Source organism: Panthera tigris, chromosome D2, assembly GCF_018350195.1.
Source record: "Panthera tigris isolate Pti1 chromosome D2, P.tigris_Pti1_mat1.1, whole genome shotgun sequence".
Classification (NCBI taxonomy): Eukaryota; Metazoa; Chordata; class Mammalia; order Carnivora; family Felidae; genus Panthera; species Panthera tigris.
The window spans coordinates 28,668,574-28,690,991 of NC_056670.1; the positions used below are offsets into that span (position 1 = coordinate 28,668,574).

Consider the following 22,418-nt stretch of genomic DNA (forward strand, 5'->3'; position numbering starts at 1 on the left):
ATATAATAAGACTGGAAGTATTCCAAGTATCCATCAACAAAGGATTCCATCTACACACTGGAATACTATGCTCTACAAAAAAAAAATAATAATAATAAGGAAACTACATACTGATATAGAAAGATCTCAAGGATATATGAGCAAAGAGTAAAAAATATCAAGTATGGAATACTATATGATTTGCTACTTTTTGTGTAAGAAGTAAGAATAAGAACATATATTCGTACTTGCTTATATCTACATAAAGAAAATCTGAAAAGATTAAAGAAACTAATAAACATATGTAGGTGATGCAGGTAGAGGGGAAATACAGCAGTCAGATGTAAGAGCAAAACTTCACAATGTGCATTTGTATTACCTTGATCTTTGAACCACGTGAATATATTGTCTATTCCAAACAAAAAATAAAATTTAACTTTAAAAATTAAATAGAACATTAAAGAAAATAGTTAAAGCCATGTATTGAAACCAATGTTTTCATTTTAAAACTGACCTACTTTAATTTTTTTCTACATACTAACAACTCAAGACAAATAATCTTGGTTCTTTCAGAAGTTTAGTGCCATCAAATTACTGAGATACTATTCTGAGAATGGATAACTGCTTCAGAAATACATTATTAAAGAAGCAGAATAACACAGTTATACGTCCTGGGAATAGCATTAAATACAGGCTTCTCAGACAACAAATACACAAAACTATAGCTTCTCTGTATGAATTTTTTTAATTACTTAGTTTTTCTCAATGGCTCATCAAAATGAATAGCCTCAACCATACCCCCAACCCCTAGTCTGCTAGAAAGTCAGATCAATAGCATACTGAGACATTTTACATCTAATGAAATTAGATGGCTGAATGCTCAAAACGAGAGTCAATAAGCAAGACTGAAGGAAAAATAAATGAACCTAGCAAAACAACAACAAAAAATTCACCAGAAGCCTAACTCGATGCCCTGTGTGAGGGGGAAGAAAAAAAGAAGTCATATCAAACCCAACAGGTAACATTTATTGTTTACTATGTACCAGGTACTGTGCTACTTTTAATCACCAAGTTACATTTGGCTTTCAAGGCCAAATTAACACAGAAAAGGGAGGAGTAAGTGGGGATTAAATTCACTTCAACTAGAGTTAAGTATGAATATATAAGGAAGAGGACAGATGCAAAAACAACAACAACAACAACAACAACAACAACAACAAAAAAAAAATTTGCCAAGCAAGCCCATTAAACAGTTGATTCCTTTGACAAAGAAGGACTACAAGATGTTGGAATTATGAACATATGATGCTAAACTTGATGGAAGAGTTTTAATAACACCACATGACCATTATAGTCAATTATAGCCCAGAAAATATGTTATCTCTTTAAAAATATGTAAAACAGATAAAACATGTGGTAAGTGTTGTTGGTCATTATGTTATTCTTTCCACCCTTTTTATGCTTCAAAATGTTCACATAAAATGTTTGAGAAAAGTAACACTGTTCATATCAGCATTGATGGCTCACGAGAACATTTAGTTTTGGGAGGCATCAAAGGGCAAAAAAAAAAAACATAAGTGGTGGAGATTGCCTTGGGAAAGAAAAAATACACTTCTCAGAGACAGGAGCAAAAACAGAAAAGATAAAGAACTAGAGGCACGTAACATATCTATCTTGTAAATATTAACAGCAGATATATTCTAAATACATCCCTAATAGGTGCCAGGTCGTTATTACTTCTGGTTCTTCTTATACTTTACATTGTTAAAATGCAGTATTTTTGAAAACTAATGGTGCATTTTAGTAAGGAAGAAAAGGCCATTATCTTTGCTCCATACATACAAATATAGTCATTTTTAGACTTATGAAAACCAATTAAAATATTCAACCTAATGACAATTTTAATTTCTACATCACCTATTTCCTCCCAATTACCTCTGGATGTAGATCTGATTTCAGCATTTATTCATAAACAAACTGCATCAAATGAATTTTGTTGCAAATATTTTTTTTTCAATATATGAAGTTTATTGTCAAACTGGTTTCCATACAACACCCAGTGCTCATCCCAAAAGGTGCCCTCCTCAATACCCATCACCCACCCTCCCCTCCCTCCCACCCCATCAACCCTCAGTTTGTTCTCAGTTTGCAAATATTATAAAAGAAGAAAGAATAATGCTGCACAGCCTTTTAGCAATGTAGGATAGGTCCAGGTTCTTGATGCAAAATGTTATATGATAAAATCCTTCCTCTTGAAAAACTAACCTATTTCCTTTGGGACCTAAAAAATATACTCGCCAATTCTTGAGTTTGTGAAAATTCATGTAGAATATCATCTCCAGACTCACTGTTTAAGAGTTCACTTGTACAATTTCATTATCATCATACAGTGATGATACCTACATTCACCTTCTGATTTGTCTAATAATTGTGAAACATCTTTCTCTGTCAATTTTCTTTTGTCACTATGAATAGAAAATGAAAAATTCTGCATTCTCAATTTTATATTTGTAGTCAATGAAAGCTACAAAAAGAAAAATAAAAGCTACAAAGATGGGACTCCAGACTTCTTTTGTATCCTCTTTAAAGGCTGGTGCAAAATTCTGCACAATGTATGAAGAAAACTTATGTTAAATATTGAGGATTTCACTGCACCATCCTTCTAGGAAACTCCATAACTGTTCCACTTACCATCTTTGTCTGCTTATTTAGTCTACTTGAGAATATAATCAATTCTCATTATTGGCAATAGTTATGTTCTATAAAGTTACCACAAATACTTGCTCAGCAAATACGAAACACTGCCCCTAGGGATAATACAGGATTAGGCTCCCAGAAAACTGATCACATTTTCATAAACTGATCAACACATAACCTTGTTTTATATGTGTTTCTGCTTAAAGACATCTTATATACTGTTGATTCACTAACACTGAATTCACAGCCAACAGCACCCTAACTCATGCCCCAATGTATTATCACAGCCTTCTTGTGCTTAGGAACACTAGACAGCACTTCAGTATTATGCTCAGAGGTCATTTTAAACAGTGAAATGACCAAGAAAAGTACAAAAACATAAAAAATGTGGTACAAAAGGATACTTGTTTACAGTATGAGAGCTGAAACAAGAAGGCAGAGCACTGCTTTGCTGAATGTCAGCTGGGAATGCACACGTCAGGAGACCCAACTATTTTGCAGCAATGCATATGTGCATGTCCAGGAATGACCATAAAAAGGCCTCATGGGTATTAACTGACTACAACCTAGGTTGATTTAATAACAGTACACATACACACTTCTTAGCAACCAATCACAGAATACACAAGATGGTCTATTAGGAGTCTTTGCTAACCAGGGTTTAAACCTGATACTAAGATATAATCATCAATAATATGTTCTGAGAATCTTGTAAACAAAAATAAACAGTAAAGAATATACGGTCTTCTCAAAAAAAAAATGTTATTGCTTTTTGGATTTAAAGGCAATAAATACTACAGAAACACCATTATAGTAACATATTCACAACTAGCATCTCTTAAAAACTACTTCTTATTCAAAATTCTAAAACATCTAATTTGAAGGAAAATATAAACATTATGTTACTCTGTATCCTCTTTCACCTACAGATATCAAAATCTTGTTGTTACAGGATAATTTGTGTTCTCCCCTAAATGCATATGTTTAAGTCCTAATCCCCAGTATCTCAGAACGTGACTTTACTTAGAAACAGGGTCATTGAAGATATAATTAGTTAAGATGAGGTCATACGGGGGAGGAGGGTAGGTCCCTAAATCTTCAAAAGGGAAAATGTGGTCACAATTACACAGGGAAAATACCATATGAAGGAATGCCTAAGACTGATAGCAAACCACCAGAAACTAGGAGAGAGGCCTTATAGAAGGAACCAACCTTGCTGACACCTTGATCTTGGATTTCTAGCCTCTAGACCTGTAAGATAATACATTTCTGTTACTTAAGCCACCTAGTTTGTCATACTTTGTATGGCAGCCCTAGCAAATGAATACACCTGGGTAAATATTTTTAGGTTCAAAACATTCCTGTCAACTTGGCCAAGTATTACCATCTCTGTTTTCTAGGCAAACCAAAGAAAGAAATAATTTATTTTGAATAATTCAATCACAGGTAATTGATTTTAAAATTTGGAAGTTTCTAGTTTACAATTACATTATTTCCATGTCAAAAGATTAAAATAAATGGAAAAAAGTATTTAAAGAATTGGCGAAGGATAGTTCTCTAAACAATCTTCAAAATATAAGCCAAATAAAAGTTGGCAATATGTATTTTAATTTTTAACATACATGCCTCTGACCCAGAAACTTTCATTTTAGGGATTTACTATAAAATAATGTTTACTGAATTACATTTTGTACCTGGGGAAAAAACAACAACAGGAAATAACCTGATTTCCAATAACAGGTAGGTACATAAATTATGGAACATTCATGTAATACAAATTGATGCTCCTACACTGGGAGTTATATCTAAGTGATGAATCACTAAATTTGACTCCTGCAACCAATATATTACATATGTTAACTAGCTAGAATTTAAACAAAAATTTGGAAGAAAAAAATTGATGCTTCTATTAAAAAGAATGTATACTAACATGAAAAAAACAGAAATATACTAAATGAAAAAGCAAAACCACAAAACTTTTGTATATACAGAGAATTGCGTACTTTTATATAGGTATAAAAAATACAAAAATATAAACAAATAGTAGTAGTCAGCTTTAGAATGTCAGGGTAAAGTGGCTTCCACTTTTTAAATCATATATTTCTATAAAAAAAAAAAGATTACATGTATCATTTTGGTAATCAGAAAAAATAAAAGGCTTTTTTCCAAGTATAGCTAACCCTCAACTTATAAATGACCCTCAAAACTCTAAGGAAATAACTAACCTGAAGTAACAGAAGAAACAAGGTATAGTCAGGTACTGTTTACCTTTAAACCATGATCTATAGTTAAGTTAAATGCCCACATATATCTTTCTTAGGCTTTCTGGAACAGATAAAGTAAGAGAGCTAAACAAGCCATGAAGGGTAGAGATAAATTTTTGACATCCAAATTTAAAACTCAAATGAATTTTTCGACAGAAAATACTATAAAGGTCAATTAAATATAATTACTGATAGATTATTATAGTTAGAATTATTTTAAAGATTAGTTTGAAAATCTACTTATGATCTAGCAATATTTCTATAAGCAAAGAAAAATTTGGTTTTTAAAAACACCATTCATTCATAAATCAGGGACTATGTGGTATGAAAGTACAATTACAACTGATCCAAGTCCACAATTATCCTTTTTTTTTTTTTTTAATGTTTATTTATTTTTGAGAGAGAGAGAGAGAGTACAAGCAGGTAGGGACAGAGAAAGAGGGAGACACAGAATCTAAAGCAGGCTCCAGACTCTGAGCTGTCAATACAGAGGCTGACACGGGGCTCAAACCCACAAACCGTGAGATCATGACCTGAGACGGAAGTCAGTTGCTTAACCAACTGAGCCACCCAGGCACTCCCACAATTATTAACTCTTAATGTGGTCAAGTTTAATGAAGTTCTACATATATTTAAAGGAAGGAAGGAAGGAAGGAAGGAAGGAAGGAAGGAAGGAAGGAAAAGGAAGGGAGGAAGGAAAAGGAAGGAAGAAAGAAAAAGAAAGAAAGAAAGAAAGAAAGAAAGAAAGAAAGAAAGAAAGAAAGAAAGAAAGAAAGAATTCCAACAAAGGCTGAACAACTATCAATGTTTTATACAGGGAACAAAAATCTTTGCTGATATTGTTCAAGTTATCAGGGTCTAAAAAACAATATTGTTATGAATAGCAACAAGCATAGCAATTTGATAACAATTTAAAACTGAGGTCCGAAGGAATATACATTGTTAAATAGCTAATTTCAAGAAGTACCATTTCAATTTCTTACTAAAAGTTTAATTCTATCAGAGCTTAAGTTTCAAAATCCTCTGTCCTACCATGCCTCATTAGTTGCTATAAATATAGGTTTCCTTTTCCCTTCTCTCCAAATAACTCAAAACTCTAACTAGAGCAAAAGAAAGTACACTAAAAAACTGACTCTAAAAATTTTAAGTTTGCAAGATACCACAAAATTTTAAAAGTATTATATAATTTCATTCTTATTTAAAAATATATCACACACAGCCCCAATGTATATGCAGAGAAAATACTGAAAAAATAAATACTAAATTGTCAATACTAGTTATCTACAAGTAGCTTTTACTTCTCTTATTATTTAAATAACTATACATGTAGTTGATGCATTTCATGATTTTGATTTTTAATTTTTTTAAATGTTTATTTATTTTTAAGAGAGCACAGGTGAGCAGAGAGAAAGTGAGACACAGAATCCGAAGAAGGCTCTAGGCTCTGAGCTGTCAGCATTGAGAGCCTGATGTGGGGCTTGAATCCACGAACTGTGAGCTGATGACCTGGGCCAAAGTCAGACACTTAACCAACTGAGCCACCCAGGCGCCCCTATGATCTTGACTTTTTAAAGATTAGGACATTAATCACTTGGGATTAGTGCACAGCACCAATAAATAATTTATAGTGTTTTTTTTTCTTTTTACATAATCATATTACTAATTTTGTTACAGAAATAATAACCACAAGGCTACTTCACTCAAGGCATATACTTCTCTCTTCTTAAAGTGAAATTATTGTTTATTGACACTTTGTAAAGGATTTGCAATATAATGCACATAACAATAAAATATAAAACAAATCAAGAATTAAAGAAATAAAACTAAATGTCTAAACTAAATAAAAACTGAAACTGAAAGTTAAATGAAAATGTTTATTCTCTAAAATTACTACCAATAGGAATTTGGAATGATACAACCTATAGTCACCAAAACATTTTAATGAGTTCCCAGATAAAATCTAAAGTTAACATAAAGTAATTTACATGTCTCAGTTGACAGCCCACAATAAAAAATATCATAAAATTAGAGTTATAACTAATTAGATTACAAAATTCTTTATGATGGATATGTTTACAAGTTCATAACTCTTTCATGCATTCTACTACCTACAGGTGTACAGTTAACATACATAAAGAGCTTATGTGCCTGGCACTATGTTAAATATGTAATCTCATTTAATCCTCATAACACCATGAGGCAGGTGTGTACCATCATCCCTACTTCACAGATAAAGGCACTAAATATAAACATTTCCCTATTTATTGAACTATTGTGCTTTTAACATTTAAATAACAAGGTATTAATGTTTTAATAATTTATTTTCAAAATTACTTAAAATTTTGTGAATACTTATGGCTTTACAACATTTTTCTTTAGAAAAGTCCTTTCTGGATGTCTGGAAACCACTGCAATTAATTGCTTTGAAGAGAAAAGAAGTTGAAATGTAAAGTCCCCAACATAAATATCAAACAGTTGCTTTAACTTTCTTTTTAAGACAAGCAAGAATGAACCCTCAATATATTACCAGAGTTTTTATTTTGTGTTTTCTTAGAGTCTTCATTGGTATAGATGGCACCTATTCATCACAGGGCCAATTACATTAACTATATTTTCTTGATTTCTGCATTCTTAACACTGACATTTGGGGAGCAAGAGACTTACAGACCCCAGAAGAGATGGCCATTCCCAGGACTAATTCCTAAAGATAACAACTTGCCTACCAGCACACTGTTCATATGCAAACCAACCAGTCCAGAGTTTATACTACCAACTATCTCCTTATCTAACTCTCACACACCAAGCCAGTACCTCCCTCACCCTAAATCACCCCAGGGCCAGGGACGAGGAAACTAAGAACCAACCCTTTTAGCCCAAAGCCTGGAGGAATTAACCAAACTAGCCAATCCAAACTGTTATTCTGCCCAGTCTTGCCTTTCCCAAGAAAACCCCAATAAAAGCCACGAACTAAGATGTCCCTATGCTCTTGTCTTCTGCTTCCTGACTACCCTAGTGTTCTCCCCTATGGCTTTGTGGCATCTGATCCTCTCTCTCTGGGACCTACTTGAATACGATAAACTTCTTCCAACCCTCATTCTTGTTTCCTCTTATGGCCACACTTTACCATATCATATGAAACATGTATATTCTTACAATTTTAAGTTTTCTAATTTTGGTTAAAACACAGCTGATGGCCATCAAGCTTATTCAAAGAACCTACAATTTTCTCTTCCTATGGTACATCCAATAAAATACACTGATCACGTGTTCATTCAACAACCCCCTGGGTTTCTTCTGTGTGTACCATAGTGTTGTCACTATAGTACTAAAGCTAAAGTGTTCAAGGTTTCTACCCTTTAAGAACTGACATGGTAGAGAAGATTTTTATCCAAATAATTCAATATAACAGGAAGACAATAATACAATTTAATTTACTGAATGCCACATAACTGTACTTGACACTGCACAAAATATTTGATCTGAGTTCTTACAAGAGTGACCACAATGATACAGGATCGTCCTTCAGCTGAGCAATATTCAAGAGACAGAAATGGAAATATGCCATAGAAAGAATAACCTGGAATTACCAAAAAGGATAGACCGGAGCAGGGATATCAGCAGAAAAGCTATTGCCATTGTTTTTGCACAGATAGTAATGGTCTAACTAGGAAAAAAAAAAAAGAATTTTAGCTTGAGATAGGAGGAAGCTAAGGGTCTGAGAGTTTAAAATAACTAGCTCAAGGTCAAATAGCCTTTTGCAAAAAAAAAAAAAAAAAAAAGAAAAAGGAAAAAGAAAAAAGAAACAAAGAAAGGCAGACAGACAGACAGACAAGACAGAGAGTTACTAAAATATCAATCAGTAAGATTTGGCAACTGAGTCAATGTTGGTGTTCCAGACTAGGAAGCAGACCCTAAGATGAATCTAAGGTTTGAACCTAAGTGAATTCAAGAAACATTAATAAAGAAGAGTTGTTTTTGTAGTTTGTTTTGGAGAGATGGAGATGGATAACTTACAGTACAACTGTTTCCATTTAAATGTTCCTCTTTTCTCCACATCTTATAAGTTTTATAATTTCAGAAATATGTATATTTGTCTTCCTTGATTTTCTCTGTCTTGCAGTCATGGTGCCCTCATGAATGAGATTAGTGCCCTTTCCCAGAGAGCTCCCTCACCCATTCTGCCATTTGAAGGCAGTGAGAAAATGACCATTTATGAACCAAGAAGCAAGTCCTTCCCAGACACCAAATCTGCTAGCACCTTAATCTTAGAATGACTAGCCTAAAGAACCATGAGAAATACACATGTTATTTATTAAGCCCCTCACAATATACTAATTTTATGGCAGTGATCTGACTGGACTAAGACATCTTCTAATTATTCATCACTGAATTAACTTTTGAAAATAAATGATAAATCTAACCTCTACCATTTACGTACTTCCTACAGGAACAAAAAAAGCATCTATAATTCTTTTATTTTTCTGTATCATTACATCTTTAAGTCTAATGGTAAAGGAATCCAATTCATTTTATATTGTGCTCTAATATAGCATTACCTGTAAGTATCACAAACATAACATTTTTTTTGAAATTTTGGCCTAATTTTTAAATATGAGCTCCAACAAGGTAATAGAACCCTAAACGTAAAGAAGTATTTTCATGCTTGATGCAATGTCTGGGACATTAACTGGAAGGCACAATTGTTGAATAAATGCCTGAAGTTTTGTTATAAATGGAAAGATATGTATTGCCTACGTAAAGGCAAATATGGAAATAGCATATAACCCACTTCAGTGTAAGGCAGACCTAAAGTTAAATTCCCACTCTAATATTAAGGGTATTTCTCTTTTAAGAAACATTTAGAACACTCATGACATGCCAGGCATTGTTCTTTTCACTTTTATGTGTTATCTCACTTAATCCTTACAACCACCCTAGGAATTTGATATGATTATCCTAACAGAAAAGAATACTTAGGTGCAGAAAGGCTAAGCAATATGTGCAAGATAACATAGCTAAGAAATAAGAGTCAGAATTCAGAATTTGTATCTAAGCACTCTAATTCCAGAGCCTACCCTTTAAAAAATGAATTAAAGAATAATATAGATTTACATTGTTAAAAAAAAAAGGGGGGGGGGGGTATGCAGTAGAAATCTAGGTCTACCATCCATGTCCTCCACCAACCTACTTACTTCTCAGCCCTTATCTTACCTCTGCACCAAGGTAACCACTGTTATTAGATATATGTATTCTTCCAGGGTTTATTTTAATGTATCTATATGCAAATACAAATGTACATTTTTTCACATTTTATCTAAAATATAGCTTTCTATACAATGTTCTGTACCTTGCTCTTTTTACTTAATGTATTTTAGAAATCTTTACATATTAGTACACAGAAAATTCCTTTACTCTTTTCACAACTACACAGTATTACAACACATTGATTGAACAATTTATTTTACCAGTTCCCAACAGACAGTCACGAGACTGTTTCTAATCTTTTTCTATTATTAACAATGTTTCAGTAATATGTCAATGTGTCATTTTGTACAGGCACAAATGGAGTTATCAGAGCACAAGTTATATTCTTGCACTTCTTGAAGAAAAAGTATGTGCATTTGCAATTCTAACACATACTAGCAAAATACCCTCATAATGCTTATCAGTTTACACCAACAACCTATGAACACTTGTTTACTGACAGCCTCACCATACAGAGTATATAGCATTCCCCCCATCCTTATTCACGGGGGATATATTCTGAGACCCAATGGATGCCATTTTGAAACCATGGATAGTACTAAACCCTGAATATACCGTTTTTTCCTATAGATACTTAGGATAATGTTTAAGTTATAAATTAGACACAGTAAGAGATTAATAATAAAACAGAACAATTATAACATACTGCAATAAAAGTTATGTGGTCTCTCCCTCTTTCAAAACATCTTAATTGCAATGTACTCACCCTTCTGTGAAGATGTGAGATGATAAAATGCCTATCGATGAAATGAAATGAGGTGGATGATGTAGGCACATAACATTAGGCTACTACTGACCTTCTGACATCAGGAGGAACATCTGCTTCTGGACCTGCAGATGACCGTGGGTTACTGATATCTCAGAAAGTGAAACCCTGGATGTGGGCTGGAGGGTCTACTATATTATCAAAGTTAAGGATTTTTGCTAACCTGATATGTAAAAAAAAATGGTACCTCAGTGTAGTATTCTGCATTTCTCTTAATGTGAATGAGATTGAAGAGTATTCATTTAAGAGTCATTTGTAAAATGTTTCCCTTTTTGTAAACTGCCTGTTCATATCCTGTGACAATGTTGCTACTGGATTGTTTTCATCTTATCAATTTCTAGGACTGTTTCATATCTGGGAAATTAGCATTCTTTATTGTAATGAGTCGTAAATATTTTCCCATTCATCTTTTAACTTGTTTACACGGTGATTTCTACCTAACAAAATTTTTTTCATGTAGTTTACTTTTCTATACATCTTCACAGTTCAGTCAGAAAGGCTTTCCTTACTCCAAAATAATAAACAAAATTGTCCATGTTTTCTTTGAGCACATTTATCATCACAGTCTTTACATTTAACCTGATTCATTTGGAATTTACCCAAATATATACATGGCATGAGGCAGTAATCCAATTTTTTTTGTTCCCTAGATGATGTTCCTACTTATTCCAAGATTATTTACTGAATAGTCCCACTTGAATTTTTTCCCCATTTGATTTGAGGTGATTTGGGTCTATGTCTGGGCTTTATATTGTTTTCGTGGTTTGATACGTACTTGTGAGGCAGTTTTAACTATTAAGACTTTAAAAATAAAATGTTATTATCTAGTTACATATTTCTGTTCTTATTTTTCAGTTTTCCTGAGCTGCTTTATTTTTTCCATAAGACCAAGAGAATCCACTTATTTAGCTCTCCTCCCTCCCCCCCCCAACAAAAAACACTTGGTATTTTTATTACAATCACCTTAAATTGACTAATTTTAGAGAAAACTGACAGATTTGCTTAGGTTGAATATTCCTACCTACAAATGTGGTTTCCATTTGCTTAAAATTTTTGCATCCCTTAGAAATGCTTTCAGGTCTTCTTCAGTAGTCTTGCACATTTCTTAGGTTATTCCTGGGTCATTTTATCTTTCTCTTGCTATTACAAATGGTGTCTTTTCTTCCATTATTGGCATCTAATTGGTTCTTATTTTCATTGCATTTTAATTTTGACTTTGGACAAGTTATTTAGCGTCTTAAAGTTTTATTTACCCTCAACAGCAAGACTGTGCTAATATGTACCTGGCAGGGTGGTTTTAGGATTCTGGGATAACATATAAAGGATGTAACACAGTGCCTGGCACATAATGGTAGTTACCGTTATTATTTTTAAACATCAATATTCCATATCTAAATATATTCCAAATAATACTTCTCATTAAATTTCTCTCCAGTAATGAGGTTTGCATCTTTCTTCTCCCTTTACATTATCATACCAACTTCTAAAGTATTCCCTTCCCTCCACATTTCCAGTTGCAGAGACTTACTCAATTCCTCAACTCAGTGCAGAAATAGACCTATGTTCAGACAGAGGTAACACCAACCTGTCAGGCTTTTACCTAATTACTTCCAGAAGATAAGTGTAGGTCCATGAAGTCCATTTCTGTTAGAAAGCCTACTTACGCAATCTATAGGTAAGCAATCCCTGAATCAGAAATCACAAAGTATACATTTGCTAAGTGATAAATACTTGGGACCAATTATGGGAAGCAATCTAAGCTCTACTTGAGTTTCGTCCTGCCATTCTAAAACAAAACAAAACAAAACAAAACAAAACAAAGCCTTCAAATAACTCACAGGTAAAGCAGCTAAACTTTGCTCCAATTGTTTTCAGATGCTCCTAATTCTGCTTCTCTTTTAGCCTTAGACTGTTCCTGTCCCATTCCCATTTCCCTTTCACAGAAGCAACAAACAGCATCATCTCAGAGGACACATTTCTTAGGGACTCTTGCCTAAATGCCAGCACATTTACAATTTATAGTCACAATTATTTCATCAATTAGTGGAATCAAAAGCAACTTCTATGTGATTCCATCTTGTGATTTCAAAAACTTTGTTTCCAGTAAAACCTGGAAGGAAGTCATAAAGTCAGGCATAATTAATAGGTTTGTGTCAGTTAAACAAAAATAAGTAAATTAACCAATTAATAAAATTCAAATGGTCCCTGGCAATAAAAAGTTTAATTTTACAAAGGTGTTACATCACCAGGTACTTCAGTCTCCCAAAAACACAAAATTATTGTTCACAGACTGTTAATTACTTGATAGGCTGGAATCAGCGAGAAATATATAGTTGGAATGTTAGCCTACTTTGAAGAGGAAATAAAACATCTCATTCCTTTAGCATTGATCTTTCTCCCCACTTGTAATACTGAATTTCTCACTTATCACTGAATACGGTTACCAAATTCAAAACAAAATTCACTTCACCAAATATTTTCTCGCTGCTGAAACAAAACAATTAACATTCCTCCCCTTCCTGGATTCCCTATTTATATTAATTACTGATTCAACCTAGGATCACACCTGGCTCTGCTCTTTACCCTTACTGTTCACTTCTATTTGGTTACCACAGCCTATCCATCCTTTCCGCTTCCCTAATTTCTCCTTGATCTAACTGCTCCCTTGCTGCTTTTTTCCTAATGTTTATTTATTTTTGAGAGAGAGAGCACTCAAGCAGAAAAGGGGCAGAGAGAGAGAAGAGGACAGAGGATCGGGAGCAGGCTCTGTGCTGACAGCAGAAAGCCCAAAACAGGGCTCAAACACAAGGAACTGTGAGATCAAGACCTGAGCTGAAGTTGGACACTTAACCCACTGAGCCACTCAAGCACCTCTCCCTTGTTGTTTTAAAGGGGCACCATTATAGCCTAACTGATTACCTCCAAATTCTCTCCCCTCCTTTATAAAAACCTGATAATTCCCATTACAAACGATCAGTGAATATACACCCAATTAAAACCCTAACTTGATTAATTCTATAACCTGACCTCAATTTTACCTTCTAACTTTCTTGCTCTCTATTCTCAGACATTTTAGTCAACTGGACTACAATTCCCTTAATAGGTCTCCCATTTGTCTATTTCCATTTGAGCTAAGCTACCTATAAAGCCTCTTCATTCTTTCCTCCTTTAAATACTTATATCCTTCCAGGTCATATGCTATCTTCCCTATAAAAAGTCACCTACAATCCATTCCATTCCAAATAGCTACACTATTCCTCTGTACACAGTGTTCTGTTTATGCCTTTTATAACACTTAACACATTAGATGCATTTCTACTTATTTCTGCGCTTGTTTTATCTTCCTTTCTAGATCTTTAAATAATATTCATCAATTATATTCAAAAGCTTGTCAAATGAATACATTTTTAAAACTTTCATTAACAAATATCTTCTAAGCTTATCAATTTTGTAGGGTGAGGCACAACTAAGCTTACTTAAATTTTTAAAAATAAATTGGTTATTGTTTTATTCTAGATTTGCTAAAATTAAAGATGTTCTTTTTCGTAAAGAAATTAACAGAGATGCAAATAAAGACTAAACTGATATATATATTATGCATATATATTATATTATATATATATATATCATATATATTGTGTATCTCCGAAAAATAGGAGAACACAAATTTTGCTATATTTAAATGATGAAGTATTAAATTATCATTAACAATACCCCTAAACAATATTGTGAAACATGGGGAAATACTTATTATTCAATTGTTACTGAAAAAAATTGAGATATAAGAACATACTTCCAGTCTGCAATCACAAACATATGAGTATAGCAAAAGTGTTAAATGGCCATAGTATTTATCTATGCATGATGGTATTATAGTTGATTTTTACTTTCCTGTATTTTTCAAATTCTCTACCAAGAATATGAAATACTTTTATAATTAGAAAAAACTATACACTAAAAATGTGTTATTTCAGAATAGGAGGACGCCTAGCAAAGGAATAAAATGTAACTAAGCTTAAATATTAATAAAGAAATAATTAGGATCTTTCAAAATAATGTGAAAAACACATTAAAGAACCCTAGAACATTTTCTTTAAGGTGAAGAAAAGCTAAACTAAATTTCTGCCATCCTAGAACTGAAGAAAAAAGAATAATTACATGCAAATTAAATATTATGGTTTAAAGACTGAGCCACCAATATTCAAGAAACTTCCCAAACATTGAGAGAGAATGAGCTGGAGAGGGGCAGGGGGCAGAAGGGGAGGGAGAGGGGGAGGGAGAGGGGGAGGGAGAGGGACGGGAAAGGAGGGGGAGGGGCAGAGGGAGAGAGAGAGAGAACGAATATGAATCTTAAGCAGGCTCCATGCATAGCGTGGAACCGATAAGGGGCTTGAATTCACGCCCATGAGATCACGGACCTGAGCTGAAATTGAGAGTCAGACACTTAACCAACTGAGTCACCCAGGTGCCCCGAAAATTCCCTTTTTAATAACAATAACTCCAATTGAATACATTTATATACAGCATAGGTTTTTCTTCCATGTAAAGTAACTATCACAATTCATTAAGATGATTATGTATCTGAATAAATAATTATTGTCTTAATTCCATCAGCATGAAAAGAACCCACAGAAGCTAAAAGGAGATAAATCTTGGGCTCTTCAATATGGTTTCTTCACTAACATTTCCCACTTTTCTACTCACTAACACAATCCTACCACAAAAAAGCCCTTGCAACAACATATGAATACATGTTCCTTATTAGATTTTCTTTAATAGTTACCTGATTAAAGATTATTCTTTAATTTGGGTATGATACATACCCAGGTACTTGATACGCTTTCTAGCCTAGGAAGACACTTATAAGTATCTATGAAGTGAGATTTATTTCTTCAAAGCAATTATAAATATACATATGTATCTGTGAGAAATGAGCTTTAATTTTTATGACACTGGGAACACAGAACCCTAAGAATACTTACTAAAGAGATGATGGAAACTAGACCACTTAAGCTTTCACCTGCTACAAGGATTCCTGCCCAAACCACGAAACTGAAATCTACAATACTCCTGTTTTTTCAAGGAAAGTAAATGGCTCACTCCCAATCAAGTAAAAACACCAGCATACCAAAAACAAAGAAAAAAAAAATCATTTCTAAATCCTTTAAAGACGCCTCTATTTGTTAGACTGCTCAGATTAGGCATCTACTTCTATTATTGCTTTCTCCAGGGTTAAAGGTTTTATAAAGCATTCACCAAACCAATGCATCCTACTTAGAGATACATGGCAGACTTAACACAATATAACTAATCCAAGTTCCAATGTTGACACCAAATCAATCCCACCTGGCAGTTACTATGGATCTTGGATAGCACAGCATAGCATTAGACAACAAAGGGATATAGAATGAGATATATAAAAGAAGAAAGAGAAAAGACTGGGTTACCACAGTAGTTTGTTCAAATATTATTATTCATACCACACAAGGTTATAATGAAGTACCAAAGTGGTATCACAATGCAAGCATCTTGGTAAAATAATGATTTATTTCAAAAGGCCATCAAATAAAATGGCAAAGAAACAAATTAGTATTTGATCTGCCTCAAATAGAAGATATTATTGTAAATAATTCTAAACATAAGAACAATTTAGTGAATAAGGTAGGAGACTGGTAGACTTAATTTTTCAGATTCAATTTATAGATGTTCACCAGTCACCTGCTGTTTTGACAAGTTACTTACCAACTTGTGCTGCCATTTCTCCGTAAATTTATCCCCTAAGATGAGGATAATTCTTGCAAATTGTGTCACAAGCATTTTGAAAGGAACCATGAGTTATTGTGTAATGCTCTTGATATTCCTCAGATGTAGGGTCCTACACAAAGTAAAGTATTATTATACATCTCTCTAACAGTAGTCATCTGTTTGCATTATGATTTTTTTTTTCCCTACCCTTGACACTGTGTTCTTGGGCACTAACCTTCCTCAAAGTAAAGTGTCCAAAGCAAGCCTCCATTCCTGACCCAAGTAATTACTTTTTTTCAAGTCTTCAAATCATCCACATCTTTCTCATCCTTAGAAGGTATCATGAAAAGTAGGAGTTATAAAACATAATAAGCTTCTCTGGTATTATATGCTTTGGTTCAATAATATGTGGGATAATTTGGTATTTATAATCTGCTCTTAAGTGAATAATTTTATTTCACATATTTATACATTTTCGTATGTTACTTTTAAAATTTCAACTATATTTTAAGTAGTTCACTTATAGATTTATGTTTTATGAACAGAAAGAGCAAGTCAGAAAAATGAAGAAGCAAAAGGGCAAGCAAGTAATTACTGCTATGTGACCAAAATGCTTTCACTGGACTGACTCAACAGCAGAAATCACCATTTTGAGATACAATAAACAGAATCAATGCTCATGATTTTTACATCTTCTGTAGAAGAGTTGAGCATAGGCTACAACATATTTTATCATACTATTCAAAACTTTATCTGTTGCTGACTTTGCTAATCAAGTTAGTCTTCAGTTCAGAAAAAAAATACATATATGTGAATTTTTAGTTTGTGTTGGCACAATATTGTATCTTGAAAACAGAACTCTCAACCTTCTTATACAGTGCCTAAAATGGCTTATTTCTGAATTTATATATGGGAAGGGAGGAGATAATAAAACATGGTATCTTCATTGTACAACCTATAAAAGAGAAAATTTTTAAGGTTGTTTTTTTTTTTTTTTTTTTTTTTTAACTCTCAGAATTACATTAAAATACTGATGGAAACTAGTTTCCTCCCAGGTTAATATTCTTTTATCTTCTAAATACAGCAGGGAAAACCTTTGTGGGATAAAGGTAAAACCACATGATTTAGCATGGTCCCTTAACATTTGCTAGCCTACTACTCGTTAGTCTCTTAATCTCATTTTACTTTAGTTACTTTATTTTACAAATGAGGACCATAACACCTGCCCTAGATACCATACAAGATCATTATGAGGATTAAATGAGATAATCTAACTAAAAGAACTCTGTAAACCACGAAAAGCTACCAAAACAGTGATTTTTAAAAAAAACTATATCACATTATTTACAAATTTATGATAGTATAATATATAGTACTGTTTCTAACATGAAACAAATGGAAATAGATGTGCAAAACATTAGGACCATGGTTACCAAATAATACCTATGATTGAATATACAGTGAATAAATGATCTTGTTAGGAAAAGTACACTTCCTATACTTTATCTTAAAATCTTCAGAAGTGAATTTGGAAGGAAATATAAATAAAACTATTTAGATGGACTGGTCTAGCCTTTTAAAGATCAAATATATTTACCTGTTACCTATGAATTAAGAGCAAATAGCTAAAAAAAAAGGTTTTAAAAAATTCTTATGAAGGAAAAATACACACATGAAAGTGAAATAGATGTTCACTTCTCTGGAAATAATCAGAGCTAGTAGTGATACCAAGGGATATACATATACAAGAGGACGGAAATGAACATGGACACAATCTATACTCTTGGTATAATAAAGGATATCAGTGAACCCTTCAGATGTGGTTCCTAAAATTTTCAGAATGGAAACCTCTCCCAACAGGCCACAGGTCAAATCTATTTACTACGCTATAAGGCTGAGTCCTCGGTAGGTTATAACTCTCAAGAATAGCTTATCCTTAATGAAGCCACCTGTTTCTCTTTCACATATATTACAGAATATTTAGTATGCTTATTTATAAGCCAGTCTCTACAAGCAAACAATTCCTAGCTCCCTCCTTTCTGTTTGCTTTCTTTCTGTCAGTTTAAAGCTCTGACAAAGTGAATTTTGTTTATTATGTGGTTCCAGAAATTCAATCAGACTCACTCAATTACCAAAAACTTTAAAACCAATTAAATAAGAACTCCTTACCTTTTAATTCAGTCCTCAAACTCACAAATTAAAAAAAAAAAAAAAAGTTGGGCAAGGAGTACATTCAAAGCTATTAAAGAATTATTCCCAAGGGAAATAATTTTAGTTAAAAAACATTAATAGTTTCCACTCAAACACCATAAATCAAAACTAAGCTTAAAAGAAAAGTCCCTATCAGAGTAACTACCTCCTTTTGAACTTTTACTTTCTCCTACCTCTGTAACCCAGATATATATCAATGAATCACTGAATCTGGACACTTCTAGTAAAAAGCTTTTCTCAAGATAAGGATCCTCTCCTCTAAAACTAAACTACTTCAGCTCCAGATTTATTTTCTGCCTAGTTATGTGATCAATGGTTGAATTAAAATTAAGACTTCATTTTCTCCCAGAAATATTTAATTTATCCCACAATGACATTTCCCATCAATTAAATTTCCTAGTTTCAAGGTATATATCATATCATGTCAACTTTCAATTCTCTCCAGCTATTTCATTTTATGTATGCCTTAATTCCCAGCCCAGCCTCTAAATTTTTCAAAGACAAAGTTCATGCCTTTCATTTTTATATTCCATGAATGTACCCTGGACAATGAGGCAATCCTAAATAGGTAATGTAAATTAGGTTAAACCCACCCTCCCAATTTTATATTACCAAATAATGCTTTCAAGATGAATCAATACAGTGATATAAATGTCACAATGTAATCATCACAATGTCAACATGACCACAAAAAAACCTCTTCTGGCTAGTTAAGTTTCCCAGAATCTTACCTACAGAGTTAAAAGCTGTTAAAGACACAGACTACTACTGCAAAGGGTCTACCCTTGCCCTGGACACAAAGCAGATGCTTAATAACATTTAAAAACTTTAAACTTTAATAAACTTCAGTAACTATATTGGCAATTTCTATGTGCTGGCTTTGCACTTTTTATCTGCCCTACAACCGCTCAGAAATTACTAAAGCAATACAGAAATATATTCAATTATTTCTGTGGAGCATGTTAGGTATAAGAAAAGCAACAGCCCCAAAACCATGAAAATCTCAACTTGAGGCAGCATTCCAAGCTAAACAAAAAAGGTAAAGAATACATCTGCCTCTGAAGCAGTGATAACAAGTACATAACAATAAATTACCATTCATGTCTACACATGACAACCTCAAAACCTAAGATATGAAATTCTGATAAGATTCCAGAAAATATTCTTAGTGAGGTGGAATACAAGACAGCTGCCACTTTACCTTTAGAGTTCTGCAATAATTAAACCTACTGTGTTAAGGATTACTAGCATTCATCCAAAAGACTTAAATTACAAATTAAGCCACAAAGAAAAAGATTAAGACCCTACCAACAAAGAAAGGATGAAAACTATACAGTATTTACAAGTTAGAAAGGTGAGGTTTGGCATGGTGGTGAGATGACATGAAAGATGAATAACATGCCTTAATATTTAATATCTTACTATTTTATACCTACATTAACCTCTCAAAAGTAGACTAACAATAGCAATCACTTAAATAATGAAGTGGTAAAGAAGAATAATTGCCATAGAAAATGCTTAAGTGCCATTATTGTTGAAGTTAAAGAAGAATCTGTAAATCAGTACTGCTATGGTCTATCTTATCTGAATTTACCATCTTAAGAATTAACTTTTAGTAATCATAATGGAGTCTTCTTCAATTTCTTTCATAAGCTTTCCATAGTTTTCAGTGTAGAGACTGATCAAAATTGAGAGCAAAATTCACACAACAATAATTCCAAGTGTGGTAATACCTTATTTTAAAATACGTACGTATATTTAGGAAAAGAAAATGTGAAATGTGACCAAATTCCTCAAAATTCTCATTACACTAAAAATTATTTTACATTTGGCTTATATGACTCCTACAAAATCAGGACATATTATAGTCAGAAAACTTTTAATAGCTGATGCTACTACCTCAAAGTAGGAGATTAGAGGAATAAAACATATTTCAAACTAAGCCAAATAAAATTATGTATTTAAAATACTAGAGTAGGGACAACAATAGAAAAACTAGGATGTATGTCAGGCAAGCTTCCATCTTATTTATTTTTCTCTGATGTATAGAAAACAACACAGTAAATTATGCAATTGAAATCTGCCAAGGTGGCTGAATAGTACTTATTAAACAGGACCTACATTCTATATATGCTCTATACCTATATATTCTATACTAAAGAAAAAGTGTACCCACACTGCATGCTGGTTTTCTCAACTGTTTTATATCACCATAATTAGTTCTGAAACCAAAGCTTCATACAATAAGGGTTCACAACAATAATAGTTTAAAAAAACAGAAACCACAAAATAATTAAGTACTTAGAAGCATGCAAATGTAAAGGATATATTTAACTCCTAATTTGCTTTTAAAGCTTGATAAAAAAAATATGGGTTTAGGACTAGAGAAATTATTTGACATTTCAAGCTTACAAGATACAATTATTAGAAATAGTAAACAAAAAATTTTTCAACTTACCTGGTTTCTTTCTGGATTTTTCATGACCTAGCTGTCCTAGATCATTACATCCACACGTGTACACTGTTCCATCATCCAGAACAAATACAGTATGTCTGAGTCCACATCCCACATCTCGGACCTTTTTATTTATAAAAAAGTCACTTTTTCTGGGCTCTAGTACAATTTCTTCATCAATTCCACCTAACCCTAGCTGTCCAAAAGATGCATTTCCCCAGCACAACATGTTTGTAATTCTTTTGGTCTTCCAGTTTCAATACAAAATTTCCTCTGAAACACTGGAAAGTTGGAGGTATCCCTATGTCTGAGGAAATACAAAAAAAGTTAATATGACTTCAAAGGAAACATGTTTAATTGCTCTTTAAAGTGCTAGGCTACAATAATCACTATATAGTAAACATGGAATCTATTTTATAATATGTTACATTAAGGATTATCCAGTTTCAAAAACCAATCAGTTCTATTTTTAAAAGTATGTCATACATTAACATTTGCAGAAAATGGTTTACTCTCCATGATTCTTTGCAAAATTTAAAACATGTGGACTAGTTTTGACTTTTTGCTACCTTGTGATAGACTAACAAAAATATTAAGTACCTTAATGAAATTCATTTTAGCTTCACTTTAAATAATTTTATCCTGAGCAAGAAATAAAACCGGCAAAATCAAGTATATATACAGTGAAAAATTTTGCCAGTTACACAAACATAAAACCTTTCAATCTCCCTCAAAAAACCTTTTAATACCTACCTCTACATCAACAGACAACTTTAGTTCTTACTTGTAATCAAAATAAAACCAATTATGTAAACCTTAAATCCCCCAGAATTTAAATGATCTAATTACTGAAATAATAGGCCTTCCAGAAAAGTATGGTTCTCTCCCGTCAAACCTCAATCTTAAGACAATCGCCTGTGACCTCATCACTTAAATTTAAAACTAAATCCACGCACATAACCACATACAAAAGAAAATATGCAGTTTAAGTATAAAGATGGTCTCCCAAATTCAACATTTTCTATTATAAGTGGTA

The 22,418-nt window shown here is 32.9% G+C and overlaps 1 protein-coding gene across 12 annotated transcripts in view; it reads right to left on the reverse strand.

The window, feature by feature from the left end:
* The window catches only part of HERC4 (HECT and RLD domain containing E3 ubiquitin protein ligase 4), a 136,245-nt gene that overhangs the window by 112,492 nt on the left and 1,335 nt on the right, over positions 1–22,418 (reverse strand). For 9 of the 12 annotated variants that reach the window (XM_042960492.1, XM_042960491.1, XM_007095769.3 and 6 more), the window contains exon 2: positions 21,386–21,689. In XM_042960492.1, the coding sequence (XP_042816426.1) occupies positions 21,386–21,611 (226 nt within the window). In that variant the 5' untranslated portion in view covers positions 21,612–21,689. Of the gene's footprint in view, positions 1–3,888; positions 3,928–16,713; positions 17,046–21,385; positions 21,690–22,418 lie in introns of those variants that run through there. The other 3 variants (XM_042960494.1, XM_042960493.1, XM_042960495.1) reach the window with 3 other exon arrangements.